This window comes from Branchiostoma floridae, chromosome 18, assembly GCF_000003815.2.
Source record: "Branchiostoma floridae strain S238N-H82 chromosome 18, Bfl_VNyyK, whole genome shotgun sequence".
NCBI lineage: Eukaryota > Metazoa > Chordata > Leptocardii > Amphioxiformes > Branchiostomatidae > Branchiostoma > Branchiostoma floridae.
In genome coordinates this window covers 7,793,774-7,810,875 of record NC_049996.1, presented here as the reverse complement: position 1 = coordinate 7,810,875, position 17,102 = coordinate 7,793,774, and the positions used below count along the sequence as shown (strand labels likewise).

Here is a 17,102-nt window from a genome sequence, read left to right as displayed (position 1 = left end):
ATAGTGGAGTGAGTGAAGCATGTGAAATGTATGAGCTGACCTCGAATAATAAGAGCAATATAATACTACCATGATCTTTTAGTCTAATGAACGGACCAGAACTATTGCCATATAAAAGTGTGCGAAAAAAATGCAAATGGTGGTGGCAAAAGCATATGACTTCGGCTTAGCTCACATTTCCAAAGCGGGGCCCGGCCGGGCAGCTCTCGGGAGCGAAAAGAATAACATAAAATACATCAAGATACACGAAATTTCCAAATACGATTCATGGGCATGATTTTTGCATATTTCTAGGTATGCATTTAAACTTTTCGTTTCTTAAAACAAATGGGCTCCGCTTTGGAAATGTGACCTAAGCCTTAACACGCATCCACGTTCAATTCAGAAACAGACAAATTGCTCCTTTGGAATGCATCTGGCAAAATCCACACACAAACCAATAGTAGCTTCTAATGATACCTAGTTCTGTGTATCTTATTGTGTTCGCCCAGCTTGCTCCGGAGTTGAGAGGACGGTGTGTAAAGACGGCGACTGTGACGTCCTTGAGGTTGTCTGTGACGGGATAGTGGACTGTGACGATGGGAGCGATGAAAACGACTGCGGTAAGTCAGGCATTTCGCGCTGCGCCTGTCGCCGACACATTATTGCGGCAACTTTGCGAGTCTTTCGCCAATTTTCTTTAATATGCAGGCGACCGGTCAGCCTTACACATAGGTTTACGCCTGGGATCCTAGGTTTTGTTCCCAACGTAAATACAAAATATCTTTATTGGAAATAGTAGTGATACCAGTGCAGTATGAAGTGACCGCTCTTGTTGCAACTGGCGATATATCTATGCTACTTGTTCTGGTCCATTCAAAACATTTTGCGAATTGAACCTTTTTGAAATTTATAAAATAAACGCAATGTCGACAGGCTACAAATTTGGACCAGTTAATTAACAAACAGAGCTCTGTGAGATAGTTGCCTTACCCTCGTACGTTTTAACTACGAATACGTTTTACATAAACATTAATGCAAATTCCATGAAATTTGTGCAAATGCTTATGTATCCCTGACCATTGTATAAGGCTTTATGTTATGTCTAAAAATTACAATCTTCGTAAATTAGTAGTGTAGAGACATTGTCACCGATCCTCTGACTTCTCTCCTTGAATGTAGATAAAGAGATCTGTCCGAGTGGAGTCACCATCAACAAGGCAGAGGTGTGTGACGGTACAGACGACTGTGGAGACAATACAGACGAGCAGAGCTGCTGTAAGTATGGATACATGTGTTTCTTCCTATTTCTTTGCCTTTCTTTTGTACTTGTAGATTTGGTAAGGCAAGTTAGGTGCAGATTTTATCACTTTCATGTGTTTGATCTTCAAATTTCCCAAGGTCAGTTGTAGGTACTTTTTATACATATGTTCTAACTTTTTTTTAATATTGACTTTGTAAATATTTTAGATACAGAATCTAAAGAAAAAATGAAATAGATTTTGTTCGTATAATTTATCACGCCTATATACCTACTGTAGTCGTTTCAAATAAAGCAATAAATGAAAGTGTAATTTTGATAGGAGATAAGAAAACATTGTTTTGCAGCACTTCTTTTTCTTTCATCTTCTTCTATCAAGAGCACATCATAACTTAGAACTGCGTTAGCATATGTACGCTCTATATAATATTACAAGGCTAGACTAGTTCCATAGTATAATCATCTTAATGCCCTTGTCCCGAAACCAAGTAAATGTAGTTCTTTTAGTTCTTTCTTTGCTCACTCACAATACTATCACTGATTGGATATGTTATTGTGTGCGAGTTGCTTGAAAGAAGGGGAAATATTCTGCAATTATTCCTATAGCCTTTCAGTTGCGCGAAAACCATGGCTGTCGTTTTTGTGTAATTGCTGCAATTTCAAGAAGTACAATAAAAAAAGACAAATATAATGTTCAACCTCTCCCACTTTTGTTAATGTTTTATGCATTTAACTACAAACTTTTTTTGGAAAAAAAACGAATTGCTTTTGCTTAATTTTGCGCTTATATTTCATACAGGCGAGCGGCAAGGTAGACTGGCCTGCAGCAATGGACAGTGTATAGATTCACAAAAAAATGTGTGCCAAAACCCACATTCCCTGCTTTGGTGAACCGAAAGGACAATATGCTAGATGTGACGACGTGGAGGATTGTTTGGATGGCAGCGACGAGTCCTGCTGTGAGTAAACTGGCTGTAATGTTTGTAGACGCTTAGCTTGAAAGTTCATCTGTGTTGGTAGAAGTCATTATTGAACTAGTTAAACTGTAATTACCAACACAAAAATAGGACTGAGGGGTGATTTGGAATACTCCGTGTCTACTTCATTAATGTTATACCTAACAAAATACATTCAATTTTCAATCTAAAATGCACAGATTTAGAAATTTCCAGAGAAAGAGAAAGACAGACAGGCAGACAGAGAGAGAGACAGACAGAAAAAAAAGAGACAGAGAGAGACAAAGAGACAGACAGAAAGAGAGAGACAGAGAGATAGTTGAATGTTCATATATGCATAATTTGTGGCTCAACAGTGCCCATTTTTCTCCAGCACCCTCTGCCTGTGACAATGGAGCCCTGTTCCATCAGCTTTCTCGGTGTGACGGCAGAGACGACTGTGGGGACAACAGTGACGAGCAGAACTGTAGTACGTACGGTTTAGTTGGGAGTAAAAAAATTGAAAATCAAGCTAGCCCATACTTTCTGTGCCTACTATACAGCATGCAAAAATGGAATTTTACGAGCACCTTCTTTTGTGCACAACATTTACAATGTAACATTATATGTCCACAGTCTGTTACTATATACAGGACAGAGGGACGAGCTACCGGGGCCTTGCAAACCGGGACAACTCCTGTCAGTTGTGGACATCTCAGTACCCCCACCCCCATAAACACACTCCCCAGGCCTACCCACGGGCAGGGCTGGAGCGGAACTACTGCCGGAACCCGGACGGGAAGGACAGGCCGTGGTGCTACTTAAACAACCCGCTCATCAGGTGGATGTACTGCGAGGAGGTCTTCGCCTGTGATGGTAAATTTAACGTTTGTATTCTTCATCGTTGACGAATAAAAGATCGCCAACTCCTTTCACCACCTTTCACCTCCCGAAACAAGGACGATAACACATATTTAACCTGGTTGTGTTAATTACTTATTACCTTTCCCAACAGCACAGGATCGATAAAATGAACCTTACGACCCATGACCGCAGTGGTCGAAGGGGTCACATAATAGACACTAACAACACCCTTCAGATTAGTTTTGGACTTCCAGGCTAATTCCGGACAAACATTAATCATTTGAAAACCAATTACCAATATGAATTAACATTTACAAATATAGTATATTGATTAAAATGAAATTAATATGCAGATTGCAATTAGATTTCCCCAGGTACAGAATTTTGGCTCAGGCTCCCAAATTTTTGAAGAATTGCCCATAATTCTGGCTCGAATCTGGCTCAGATTCCCAAAACTCTACAAAATTTTGTTGCGGAACCTGAGCCACAATTCTGGAGAATTCTCCAGAATTGGCTTTGTTCCCTGAAAAATCCTATTACAAATTACATATCAATTACCTTTTAATATACCATATTTGTGAATGTTAATTCATTTGCCTATTCGTTTTTCAAATGATCAAGGTTTGTCCGGAATTAACCTGGAAGTCCAAAAGTAATCTGGAGGGTGTTTTACACCTTTCCAAACCCGCTACGATGCCATATAAAGCTCTCTTGTCATATCTACCTTATATTAATTTTGTTCTCTTCCACAGAGAGGAAGAAATTTATCAGCTTCTATAGACGGATTTTAACATAGAATGATAGGGGCATCAAGATAACATGTTTCAAATCGCACATTCACATAGCTCGTTATATCTGTAGAAGTGTATGTGTTCAAAGTTATATCTTCCATACGTCCTCCAATTTGTTTTGACTTCAGCTCCACCGACGCGATGCTTCTACGCAGTGGATAAGGGAAGGAGTTATGCAGGGCAGACTAACAGGTGATACTAGCTGGGCATTTTAGGAACCTCCAAACCTTCGACATAAAGACTTTGACACCACAAATGCACAAAACATCCGACACTAGCTAGGCAACACTTTCGAGAAACTGCAGTATGTTTCCCTTTCAGTAAAATGCTTTTTGTATGGAACAGAATGCAGATTTTATCATCACAAACCTGTTCATAATTGCCTGAACAGCTAATATTTAGTTCCTGTGTTGGAGTCACCAACTGTAAGCTCTTTTTGGTTAAGACAGAAGAAAAGAAGAAGAAAAAAGAACACAACAGCAAAAACGATGTTTCCCCGTCGGGAACATGAAAGTAACTAAAACTACGAAGGGTGATCAATTATTTCGCAGCCACATCAATGAAAAAGATACACAACTCAAATTCCGGTCCATAGTTAACGAGTGCAGCGTGGTATAGGTAACGAGGCTTTCATGAATGCCTACCAAAATTCAACTCGTGGGGATCATTAATATGCATGCGACACCCGTTTAAAGGTATGCTACGTAGTTTTATCTCAGTGTCCCCCAGAGTTAGACACTCCTGTCTGTAAACAACAACTTCCAGGCCTCCAGTAGGCACCCTAGGCGGTAGGGTAATGAGTTCATCACACTCCAGGGTGACTACAGGGGAGAACAATCAAGATCTTCTTCGTTGAAAACACTCAATTTGTTCACTTCAGAATAGGAGATAATCATGCACTGAGTCTATTTTGTATGGTGTCAATAAGCTGAGGTTATATTACCTTCAAAACTGCAAGAAATCTTGCAAAGATTACATTTTACAAAATTATGGTGAAACTGTCATCAGACACCCTACTGTGCAGTCAGGCACACAAGAATGTGATAAGCCAGATGAGGGCGTGCTTCTTTAGGAAACATGGAGGTCCATGTAGGATTAAAAGATCACAGATTGTAGACATGTTTGTATGATGCACTAATGTTGTGCCTTTTTTACTGAGCCTTTGTATTCAATGCTAAAGGACGGATTTAGCTTACTATATAAAAAAATGGCAGGAAAACCTTTTTTTTTCTATGGTCAAAATATTACGTAGCATCGCACATTTATATACCGATATCTGTACAGGGCAGGAGACCGGATGTGTCTGCGATCCCCACACACCACAGGCTCTTTACACCCTGCAATATACAGTTTATCTGTACAGGTCAGGGGACCGGGTGTGTCTGAGATGGGACTCCCAGTCCCCTCACAGCCATCTCCATACACCACAGGCTCTTTACACGTTTATATACCATATATCTGTACAGGACAGGAGACCGGGTGTGTCAGAGATGGGACTCCCAGTCCCCTCACAGCCATCTCCATACACCACAGGCTCTTTACACGTTTATATACCGTATATCTGTACAGGTCAGGAGACCGGATGTGTCAGAGATGGGACTCCCAGTCTCCCCACAGACATCCCCACACACAACAGGCTCTTTACACGTTTATATACCGTATATCTGTACAGGGCAGGTGACCGGGTGTGTCAGAGATTGGACTCCCAGTCCCCTCACAGCCATCTCCATACACCACAGGCTCTTTACACGTTTATATACCGTATATCTGTACAGGGCAGGAGACCGGATGTGTCAGAGATGGGACTCCCAGTCTCCCCACAGCCATCCCCACACACCACAGGCTCATCCTGATGCAGGCCTGGATGAGAACTTCTGCCGTAACCCTGACAACAAGGAGCGGCCCTGGTGCTACACCACGGATGAGTCGCAGAGGTGGGACTACTGTGACGTCATGGAATGTGCTGGTAAGAGAGCTTGAGCATACCTGTAGGTCTGATCTTTTCTCGTTACTCAAATGATGACGAAAGATAACTAAAAATGTATCGTTAATGTCCAAACTTCACGAAAATAAGGAATTTACAAATTCACTCACTTACTCACTCACTCACTCACTCATGATCACTCACTAAATCACTTATATACTCAGTTACTCACTCAATCACTTAACCACCCATTCACTCAATCATTCACTCATGTTCACTCACTCAATCACTTACTCACTCATGATCACTCACTCAATCACTTACTCATGATCACTCACTCACTTAATCATTCACTCACTCATGATCACTCACTCACTCACTCAATCAATCAATCAATCACTTACTCACTAACTCAATCACTTAACCACCCACTCACTCAATCATTCATTAATGATCACTCACTCATTCACTCACTTACTCATTCACTCACTCATGATCACTCACTCACTCACTCACTCAATCACTTACTCACTCAATCACTTAACCAACCACTCACTCTCTCACTCACTTACTCACTCAGTCACTCACTTACTCACTCAATCAATCACGGCCCATGACCACAGTGGTTGTAGGGTCTCTACGACAAGGATGTTTCATCTCTGACATATTATCCGCAATACGAACAACACACGCATGTGGACTTAAAAGCATAGATTTCTTATTATGTCGAAAGAGACAGACTTTTTGGAAGAGTGCCCGTAATCAAACTAACATGTTACAAACGCCACAAAGATTCTCCTCCCACTAAGATCATCGAATCAATCTATTGTAGAATACGTGGGGCATTATAATATTTCATTTTCAACTGTCTGCAAAGAAGAAGTCAAACCCCGTAATAGTTACGTAGATTTAGTACCCTATTCCGTGCCGTATGTACATTCATCCACTTAATATTTGTATAATAGAATTTAGATGATCTATTATCTAGACCACATTCATCCATTTATTATATCTAGTCTTTGATCACATGCAATTAGCCCCATGGGCATGAATTTGCAATAAAACATTTCTTATTACAAAGCAATGGCCAACAGTCATACAAAATGGACAAATTGCATCGAAACTCATTTATCTGTAATTTCTCATATATCTTCTCAGACCCTTTATCACCAGACTCCGTTGGCCAGGACTGCCATAGAGACTACACCTGTGCAAAGTATTTCCTATTACGACTTTGCTACTGTGACGAAGACTGCAGCTTTTTCGGTGACTGCTGCGAAGACTTTGAGTAAGTAAACCTCTACTAGCCTGGTAAAATCAGGCCGATAGCAGCCTCATCGACTCCGACCTCATGCTGGCCAACAACTGTTCACCATATTGATATAAGCTTTATTGACACGACAAAAAATACAATAATTTTTATGGTGAACTATAAACTGCAACAAAAAAAGAGAAAGAATACAGAATACATCTTACAACTCTACTAATTAAACAACATCGGATGATTAGATTAACATATATTTGAAACCGTGTGCGTGGTGAAAAGTCTTAGAGAAAGTAAGACAGAAAATACATTACATGGTATTTTGAAACGAATTAACCCTTTCGTACACTTGATTGCTTATCACAGCTTAAAAACAGTCCTATGAGTTTTTCACATCCAACCACATCATAGACTTGATGTACCTTGATGCTAACAACTGACAGCGATTTTAACTTCACGTCTTTATCACTATTTATCCATCTGCTAGTGCCGATTTCAACGGTGACAAGAAAAGTTTTACACGTACAAAAATGTGAATTTTTTCTAACAAATCTTCTCATTGTGCCCCTTTCTGTCCACAGCATAACGTGTAGTTTGTTCAAATGGAATTGAAATAAAAGTGCAACAATCTTGTTACATGCTGCACATTATGTAAGATTAGTGCTAAAACTGGACTATGCTGTTTACCATGTTGTTTACTAGTATCCATGGTGAAGGGATTTCCTTAGCTGTTATTGACCTGCAAGATAACAGCTTAGTGTCTGATAGACAACTAGATATGTACAATCTATCCATTTGTTTGTCTAATGAGTTACTGTTGTCCTACATCTCCTGTTATCAGGGTGTCTAACCTCCATCGTTATAATTGGACTAATTTTCATTTTCGACAAAGAATCCCTGATTCTAATTGTTCCTTTTGCTCAGCATCTACGAAAATGAAAAGGACGTGTTTATATTTTCAACATAACATCTTAATTAGAGGCATTGTGATTTATTAAAGCTTTATTGCATCCGCTACAGAGGAGGCAGTGAATCCCAGATGCCGTCTGACCATCACCATCTGAAGTGGGACTGTGTGTCTGGCCTTTCTCCTGTCATCGAGAGTAACAAAATAAACAAAGAGTCCTATTGGATGGTTGCCGACTGTCCTGATGAATGGACAGATGACGTCACAAGGGATAAGTGTTTAAAACAAGTGGACCCCTTTAATCCAAGTGAGCTCGTCCATAGAATGCCTGTGGAGGACGCTTCAAAAATCCCCTACAGAAACATATTTTGTGCAATTTGTAACAATGTTTCTTAAACAGAAACAGTTCTTTAGGAGTCGCAAGTTGAATGTACAGGGATGCTTGAGTTGTCTCCACAAATCCCTAGGGGTTCCCAAGAATATAACAGCATCATTGAAAGTAGTGACGAATATTGCTTTGGAACGAAAACGATAGCGTTTGTCCCTTTAGACATACGGCATGCTAGACGATGTTTCCAGGCTGATATTTCAGAAGAGAGTTGTAATATCTCCTACTGTAAGTCCTACAGTTACCCATAGGCATTGGGTATAAGATTTACAGAAATGTTCACTGTGCTCTTTGTGAAGGACTTTCTCTAACGGCAGCCGCAAACCTTAAGTGTGCTTCTTTTTCGGAACTTGGAAACCGAGAACCTTGCGTTCAATATTACGAATGTCACTCAAGATTCTCACTCACTAATCTCTTCAACTTTAATTCGTATGGGAGTGGTGGAAACAGTCCCAATCAGTGTCCTTCCGACACTTTATACGATCCTTTTGCAGACACATGCCGGTTATTCTCGTCCTCCCGTAGAACTCACGGCTCATTAAACAATACCACCCCCTTACAAAACTGCAGCGAACCCGCTCTAACGTTCACAGCGGAAGAGTTCCGAGTCCTTCCCAATGGTAGCGTCCTCCTGTTGGGTTCTAACGTGTCCTGCTCAGCTGAGCAGGTGGCCATTCTGAACACAACAGCATCGATCTGCGGGGAGTGCATTCTTCAGTACTTCTCAAACTACACACAGACAGCTAACCCTTGGGACGCTACCCAGGGCTGGTTAACGCTGGGTCTTGTGATAGTGTCCGCTGTAGCAGTGGTTGGTTACGTAGTCCACAATATCAGGTCTGGCCAGTGGGAGAAAGTCCCAGAAAAGCTGAAGGTTCAGGTGTTGGTATGCATGGCGTTTGCTGAAGTCTTGTTTATGGTACGTGTGAGGGTCCCCCTCGGATCGGCTTGTGCAGCGTTCGCGATAATTCTTCACTACTTTCTGTTGACGGCCTTTACATCCATGAACGCACTTGCCATGGACCTCTTTCTAACGTTTCGTGATGCTTTAGAAAGAGCGAAGCTGTACCAGTACCTGTTGTACACATGGTTGATGCCGGTCCCTATAGTTATAGTGACCGTGATTGTAGAGTTCGGCAGTTCGGTCAGTGTGGGGTATGGAGAGAACTGTTGGATCGGCAATCCGGTAGCCAACCTGGTGGCTTTTGGAGTCCCTGTCTTCAGCGCCATTCTGATCAATGCTGTCTTGGCCACTTTTGTCTTGCTGGCCATACGGAAGTCATTTGTGATAGCCGACAAGGCAAAGTCACGTTCGAACAGCAGCAAGGCTTGGGTTTACCTGCGTATCTGCTTCCTGACGGGGTTCACCTGGATTCTCGGCTTCATCTATCCTTACGTCAACAGCCGAGCTGTCGAGTACATCTTCATTGTGCTGAATGCTTCTCAGGGCCTTCTACTGGCCCTGATGCTGACAATAACATCGAAGGTGGTGCAGAAATGGAAGGTGGCGATCAGGGAACGCTTTGGTCTGGCTGAACCTAACAAAGACAATAGAGCAACCACCGCTGCCATAAAGCAGAGGACCACCGCAACGGCGTCTGAGACCAGCTCTTCTGCAGACATACCTCTGACAACTTTCACTGATGTGGAGGAGAACAGAGCACGCATTCAGCTAGATAGTCCAAATAGGGCCAGTGGATGTACTGCCACTGTAAGCAATCGGAAGACCACAGTGTGTGCTACATGTACAGAAATGCCCAAGACAACTTTAGCTGATGTCGAGAAAACTGCACGCTCTCATCTGAACAAGCCTCAACAGGACAACGGAGCAACCGCCGCTGCAAGCACCAAGCTTGCCTCCACAGGGGGAACTGACGCAGTTGCAAGCGGAAGTGACGTAGTGGCAGGCGGAAGTGACGAAGTGGCAGGTGGAAGTGATGTAGTGGCAGGTGGAAGTGACGTAGTGGCAGGTGGAAGTGACGAAGTGGCAGGCGGAAATGACGTAGTGGCAGGGGGAAGTGACGTAGTGGCGGGCGGAAGTGAAGTAGTGGCAGGCGGAAGCGACGTAGTGGCAGGCGGAAGCGACGTAGTGGCAGGCGGAACTGACGTAGAGGTTGGCGAAAGTGACGCATTGGCAGGCGAAAATGACGTAGTGGCAGGCGGAATTGACGTAGTGGCAGGCGGAACTGACGTAGTGGCAGGCGGAACTGACGTAGTGGCAGGCGGAACTGACGAAGTGGGTTCCATAACCGCTCCGGATATAGATGAAAAAGAGACTAGTTTCTAGTTTGAGCCGTTGACTTACTGACTTGACTTATGTCAGGTATCGCTCCTCCCCTGTCACCCGAACCACTGCAGCAGCCCAGAAGACCCTGTCCAGCATCGCCTTTCCCCTGCTGTCTGCCTCTAGTTCTGAGCCGTTAGAGACAGCATTGACAGCAACAACAGCTTTAAGATTCCTTGTACACCTTCCTATTTCAAAGGGAATCACTCAAAATCTAATCAGTCTCAATGACTTATAACGTAATCGAAATCAAGCTCTAATCTAGCCACATGCATTGCATACTTTAATTATAAGGAGAAAGAGGGAGAGCTTTAATGCGCGATATTTTAGCAGGTTTAAAGTACGGCATCGTGTACATACATGACAGTTAAATTTTTGCAATCTCAAAAAATTATGTACGTCATGACTAACAGCAATCATGCATACTGAAAGTCCAGAAAATTATGTTTTAAAGGAAAGTATATACATGCTATGCCAGCTGTAATCTCTGTTGTACAGAGTCTTATATGTATTATATTACATACTACTAGAGATATGAAAATCTCATGATAGTTTTAGTTTGTGCAATATTGTAACAATTGTCTGTCTTATCATACATTGGGCAATCTATTATGAGAATGAAATTTGTTTTGAATATGATTATGACACCCTTGCAAAGCTTTACCAGTTTGATAAATAACTCGATAAAAAGTTGTCGGCTCTTGCAAAAGAAAAAAAAATGTTATTAAAAATGCCACAGAGTCAAAGGATAAGATATGTAAATAGATAAATAGGGCATCATTGAAATAATCAGATGGCTTAAGTTGTAAGAATAAGAAATAGACTTTTATTTCGAATTCTTCATTGTTCACGGTGTAATAATTAGTGCATGAATATTTTAGGAAAACGTTTCAACTGTTTTTGTACCATAATGACTTTGACAAGAGGTCCAATATTTGCAAGATAAGAATAATAGTTAAACAGAGATTGTGTAACTATAGTAAACAAGATGCAGTGGAAATTAACATAATTTTATTTCTAAATGTTTTCATTACGAAGATGACGGAAACAGGCCATGTGAAACAGTTACCACAATGTGCAAGATGTCTTATGTTTTCACGATAAGGATATTGGTTAAAGAAAGATTGTGTAAATATGGTAAACAAGATGCAGTTGAAATTAATATATTTTTATTTGCAAATTTGCCAGGCCATTTGAAACAGTTACCAACATGTGCCTGAGATTTCACTATTTAGAAAGCCTAAACACCATATTCCTGACTACAGGATTTACTTAATGCTGTGATGTGAGCTTTCTTTATCGACCTATGATATCAACATAATCTAATCATTACCATCAACCGAGTTTATTACTTTTGCATTTCAACAAATCTAACATTGAAAGGCTTTTCTCTTGATTCTCTCTCATATCAATTGTATCAACATTTTTCAATACTTAAATTTGATTCAGTATCAATCTCCTACAAACTGATGGCATTTTAATCTAGCTTTCGAAATCGCATATTTCTTGGCATATCATCCTTGATCTGTGTGTAATATTACTTGCATGATTGAGATACCTATTGCTAGTAGTGACACATATAATAAAGACAGTAGATGGAATTAGGATAGGGTAAAGGGGAAAAGATCTGTATCAAAAGCCATTAAAGTGTCAGTTGCATGTAAAATTTGTATTGCATATTGTATTGAGTTCGTTTGTATTGCACACCCGGTAAACCACCTCGTGGCGTTACACACCAAATATGTACTGAAGAGTACAAGCCGCATCTTACTAACAGATTTACTTGATCCACTCACACCGTGTAGGACATCTAGTGTTTTAAATGAGTGCGGTGGGTTCATTCAAGTCACTGAGGTGTGGTTATCCTTAAACATGGATCTCCGTTTGTATTAGCGTCCTATCCATTTGACGGCAATAACCGAAGATAGATACCCGTTATCACGAGTGTGTGAAGCGAGAAACTTTGCATGAAGTGTCTTTCTCAAGGACACAACGTCGGATCAAATCGGGATTCGATACCAGTACCTCGGGATTCTGAACCACACACGCTACCTTTACGCCACGCAACGTTAACGCCATACAACTAAAGCTAAGGGCACCACCCGCCGTACGTGCAGTTTGTTCGTACGTGTTTTTAGGAGGCCATGTCCGCCACATGTTTCTGATAACTTTCAGGCTGTACAGGGTAGGCAAGTCGTACGTATTGCCAAGTACGGGGGTCGAATCTGCAGCCCGATGGCACACCAAGTTTTGCCTGTACGTAAAGTTCTACGGCGTGCCTGCGTGCTCCAAAATCCGTCGGATTCCCGACGAGTTCGTACGCAGGCGGTACTAACGACTTACGGATCCCAAAGATTGCCCACGTTTTGGCACGCAGACAGCACGTATTTGCACGTACGGTGGGTTGTGCCCTTAGCTTTACTCAAAGATCTATTCTAGACAGGTGAAGTTCAACTCGCGGAGAAATTATTTCAAATGCAATAAGTGACCGCTGGTAACATACTCTGTGACTTGATTATGGTTTATGTCGGTTGTGATGTTTTCTGTGGGGTATGACTCGGTGTTTATATCGCATAAAGAACACATCACATCAGCTTATACCAAAATCTTACTTAAAAACTAACATACCTATCACTGCCAAATTCAAAACATAGCGAAATCAGCGTCTCAATCGAACGACACCAAATGGAAACAACAACACAGCTTCACAATGGATACTTGAGACGACACCACTTTAAAAAGTGGGTCAATGACAGCTGTGGACATAACATAACCCAATATCTGCTTAGAGATAAGTAATTGTCAAACCCCATCGTATATAGGCCAGCTGTTCCACAATACCAGGGAAATAGGGGTGATTTATCAAATTATTACATCGATAATGAAAACGCCTACCCCCCAAAAAATGATCCCAAGGATCAAACACGTTCTAACCATAAAATGCATATGACTATCAACCGCGCAAAATGTTAACAGTATGCTATGTCAAACCGACCTCAATACTGCAGACGCAAAGCCCGAACGAGATGGCATAGTCCGACGAGGACAACATCTGCTTGACTGTATCAAATTACCACAAGGCTTAAGGTTCAATCATAAGGAAGACCTGAACCCACTATACCGGACGGCGTAGGGGTGAAAACTGAAATTATTACATCCATAATAAAAACAGCTACGGCGAAATAAAAATATCGTGCATCATTTCCCAACGGAGTACAGACGACATGCAAATCCACATGCGATTGCGGCATACGGAACATAGTGATCTAGGTGCGAACACTCAACGTACCAAGTGATTACAAGACTCTGTTGCTGGAGGTTACCCTCCAGTCACAAAGTAATAAGAATCCGTAGTAATGGAGGACATAAATGACCGTCTCTTGCAAAGTTTAACTGCCTTGGTACACCAAATGATATCCATGGTTAGTCCTATGGCATCAGAATCGTACGACGGAGCCCTAATACCCCCCTCACATTATACACGATCTTCGGACGTACTTCGCGATCACAGGCAGGTCGGCTGATTTTAAGATCTTAAGAGGGTATTGCGTATTTTTCGCCCAAGAACTCTCCCCCTCACATATAAGCGAGGCTCGTGAGATCGACCGTGAATAAATCTATGATAATGAACATCCCATGACCTCTTACACGCGGACAAGGTAACACAGAACGTTCCTCAAAAAGGCAAGAGATAAATGTTGCTTATTTTGTTGTCGGAATCCTTATTACCAATGAATGTAATGCGCGGGCATGATTGAAATGACACAAGAAAGGAAAGCGTGTCACAAAGCCAGCCTACATACTACAATGTTAGAATTACCCTCACATTTCCAAAATTGTTAAACAAACGGAAGTCGGGCGAACGTCACCCGAACGTCTCCCGACTGACGGGCGTTCGCCGTCCGATTTGCGCTCGATGATTAATGACTATGTCTGTGCTCACCTATCGGTCTTCAATCGTTGGATTGACGCAAGACTATTGACCGATACCCTTGCGAGGTACGCACGATTTGCACGCACGATCTGCAGCTGCGACTCGGTAACGAGCTCTGCGATCTCAGAGATCTCCTGCGACTTGTCGCTTATGTTAAAAACATGTTTTGCCGCACCGTGACCATCGTACGACCCCTGAAAATTTGCCGGCGATCTCTAAAAAGATTATCGTGAGAAAACCGGACGTCTTACTCACAAAAAATGCCATTTAGAGCTCGTAGACTAGTCTTCCAATCGATTGTCGCCTAATGTGAGGGGGGTATAAGCAAAGCTCAGACGATTGCCGCAGAATCTTCGTCCGATTGATTTTATTCAAATGTGACAGGGGTATAACGACCACGATCAGATAATAAGCTAATTAGAAAGAATGGAAAAGATTTTTGAGCTAAGGGATGAGGATAGAGAGTTCCATAGATTGTAGTCCGAGGAAAAAAAACATTGACATAAAAAATGCATATATTTTTGTTGTAATTTTCATCCGTGCGAGGTCAAATTGCTGAGTCATTTCGGTGACCACCATGAAAAGGAGTCCAACTTAAATAAGTTGTATCTACTAACAGACTGGGTTTACTGAGTTGTTGTCTTGTACTGGACAAAGCGTAGAAATAAAGCATTATTAACATAAAGAAAATGTTTAGCTTATCAGTTGAATTCTAAGTGAGTACAACGGAAGGAGAATATTGGTAATGAATGATACCTTCTCTTCTCACGCATACTATAGTATGCGTGAGAAGAGAAGGTACCAGCTCGGTAGCTACCGAGCTGGTACCAGTCTCTTCACCTTCTCGTAACTTTAGGCATGTCCAGATCTGTGCACGTTAAACCAACACTGTTGATTACTTCGGTGTTGCAGACGGCATTTCCTCATGAGAGGGCGAATTGCATGCGTTTGTTTGTATCATAAGTTCAACTTTATTCGGGGGGTGGCCTATATCCGATGTTTTCAAAAACAGGGTATTTAGGGATATCAAGTTGACGGTGTTTTCAAATTACGTTGTTTCCAAAGAAGATTTCATTTTGATTTGGAACCACAGTCCGTGGACTTGATTCCTAAATGCACTATTATTGAAAACAAAAACCGAATATAGGTTAACAACGGATAAAGGTAAACTAACGTTACTAGCCTAGAGTCCAGTTTTGTTAGAGTTGGTCAGTTCGCAACAGGTTAATCAGTAAGATCATACAGCGGATGTTGGTAGCGGAACAAAACGCACAATTCTTTTTGTTAATTCAAGATTATTCTCAGATTTTTATTATTGTTAGTAATAGTCTATTCTTGCAGGAAGCGAATTTTGAAAAGGTCTATTCTATTACCGGATGGTTTCAGACTTGCTTCTTTTCGGGTAGTTTCGGAGTGATCACGTTCTGGACGGTGAAGTTTTTTGTGTTGTTGTTGTTAGCAATAGCCAAATACATGTCGTGCTTCGAACAATTTTTGCTATGTGAGCGAGAAACACAACACAGCACAAACACAACCACGTGATACATGAAGCATGCCGCTCATCTAGCCTCGGTTCAGGCTGACGGCAAATGAAAAAGTAACGCATTACAGGGCGTTAAATCAGCCGTGATATGCTGCTGCCGTGAAGCCTGCTAAAGAGGCTACCATTCTTTTGTATCAGTTGATACGAGCACAGTGCACGCGATTGTGAATATTTGCACCCAGCAGTTTACAGAAAAGACGGTACAGAGTAGCTGTACATTGTAGAACACAAAGCTGCGGGAGTGCTGAGAAGAATGGACAACCTGAAACTCATCCGAACATCACTGGTGTTACTGTTGGGTCTGTGTCACTGTCTGCCAGGTGCATTTTCACTAACAGGTAAGAAGGATGGTTTTCCATATCCGTATCAGTACCAAAATGCATTTTTCTTATTTTCCTGTTCCTTCTTATACATATTTTTTACTTAAAAGAAGAAAACCTTACTGTCTTCGTGAAAACATTCTGACCCCTGAAGAATATTTTCGTAATTTTTTTTCCATGTAGTATTTGTCATGAAACAAGATTGTTCTTCTAAATGCTCTAATATTTTCTTTAACGTGACAGGAAGATAATCTTTAGACAAACAAAGCAAGTAATTTAGATTTAGATTTTTTTTTAATTCTCGAGAGTGTAAATTCGTTTGACTGATATTTCCTTACCTTAACTAAATTTAGGAAATATATATAACGTTGTAAGATTTAACAGGAACAATTTTGTTTGTTCTTGAATTTCTTGATACAAGAAACTGTCTCGACGTGTTAAGTAAGTGCAGTAAAACAGGAAAAAACACCACATCACCATGCGCCGAGTTTGAAATCGTACTTTTCGAGGATTTGGAGTTCCCGACAGGGTCATTTTGGCCGTAGGAGAAGTTACGCGTGCCTTGAACGTTAGAACGCAAGTCTTTGTTGGCGAATTTACCAGGCAATATCAATCATTTTCGGTCTAATTTGTTGATTTGGAAAAGTGGCGCAGAATTTCAGAAACACAGAAGAATGGAATGGGGCGTTTTGGTTTGAAACTCTGCAC

The 17,102-nt window shown here is 41.4% G+C and overlaps 3 protein-coding genes and 1 long non-coding RNA gene across 4 annotated transcripts; all 4 read left to right on the top strand.

Moving 5' to 3' along the window:
* Positions 1 to 1,124: 1,124 nt before the first annotated feature.
* On the top strand, positions 1,125 to 2,664 carry LOC118405338. Its single transcript, XR_004829889.1, has 3 exons — positions 1,125 to 1,257; positions 2,040 to 2,199; positions 2,570 to 2,664. It is a non-coding gene; the product is annotated as an uncharacterized LOC118405338 (long non-coding RNA).
* Positions 2,665 to 2,801: 137 nt separating this feature from the next.
* Positions 2,802 to 4,229, top strand: LOC118406056 (plasminogen-like). The gene is made up of 2 exons (XM_035805912.1): positions 2,802 to 3,051; positions 3,959 to 4,229. The coding sequence occupies exons 1-2, from the start codon at positions 2,802 to 2,804 to the stop codon at positions 4,024 to 4,026; spliced, it is 318 nt and encodes a 105-aa protein (XP_035661805.1). The 3' UTR covers positions 4,027 to 4,229.
* Positions 4,230 to 5,503: 1,274 nt separating this feature from the next.
* Positions 5,504 to 7,132, top strand: LOC118405337 (putative apolipoprotein(a)-like protein 2). Its single transcript, XM_035804782.1, has 2 exons — positions 5,504 to 5,796; positions 6,913 to 7,132. Exons 1-2 carry the CDS (start codon positions 5,619 to 5,621, stop codon positions 7,044 to 7,046), a joined length of 312 nt encoding a protein of 103 aa, XP_035660675.1. The 5' UTR covers positions 5,504 to 5,618; the 3' UTR covers positions 7,047 to 7,132.
* Positions 7,133 to 7,136: 4 nt separating this feature from the next.
* LOC118405330 (adhesion G protein-coupled receptor L2-like) lies at positions 7,137 to 10,840 on the top strand. The gene has a single exon (XM_035804774.1). The coding sequence runs from the start codon at positions 9,206 to 9,208 to the stop codon at positions 10,598 to 10,600; it is 1,395 nt and encodes a 464-aa protein (XP_035660667.1). The 5' UTR covers positions 7,137 to 9,205; the 3' UTR covers positions 10,601 to 10,840.
* The last annotated feature ends 6,262 nt before the right edge of the window (positions 10,841 to 17,102 follow it).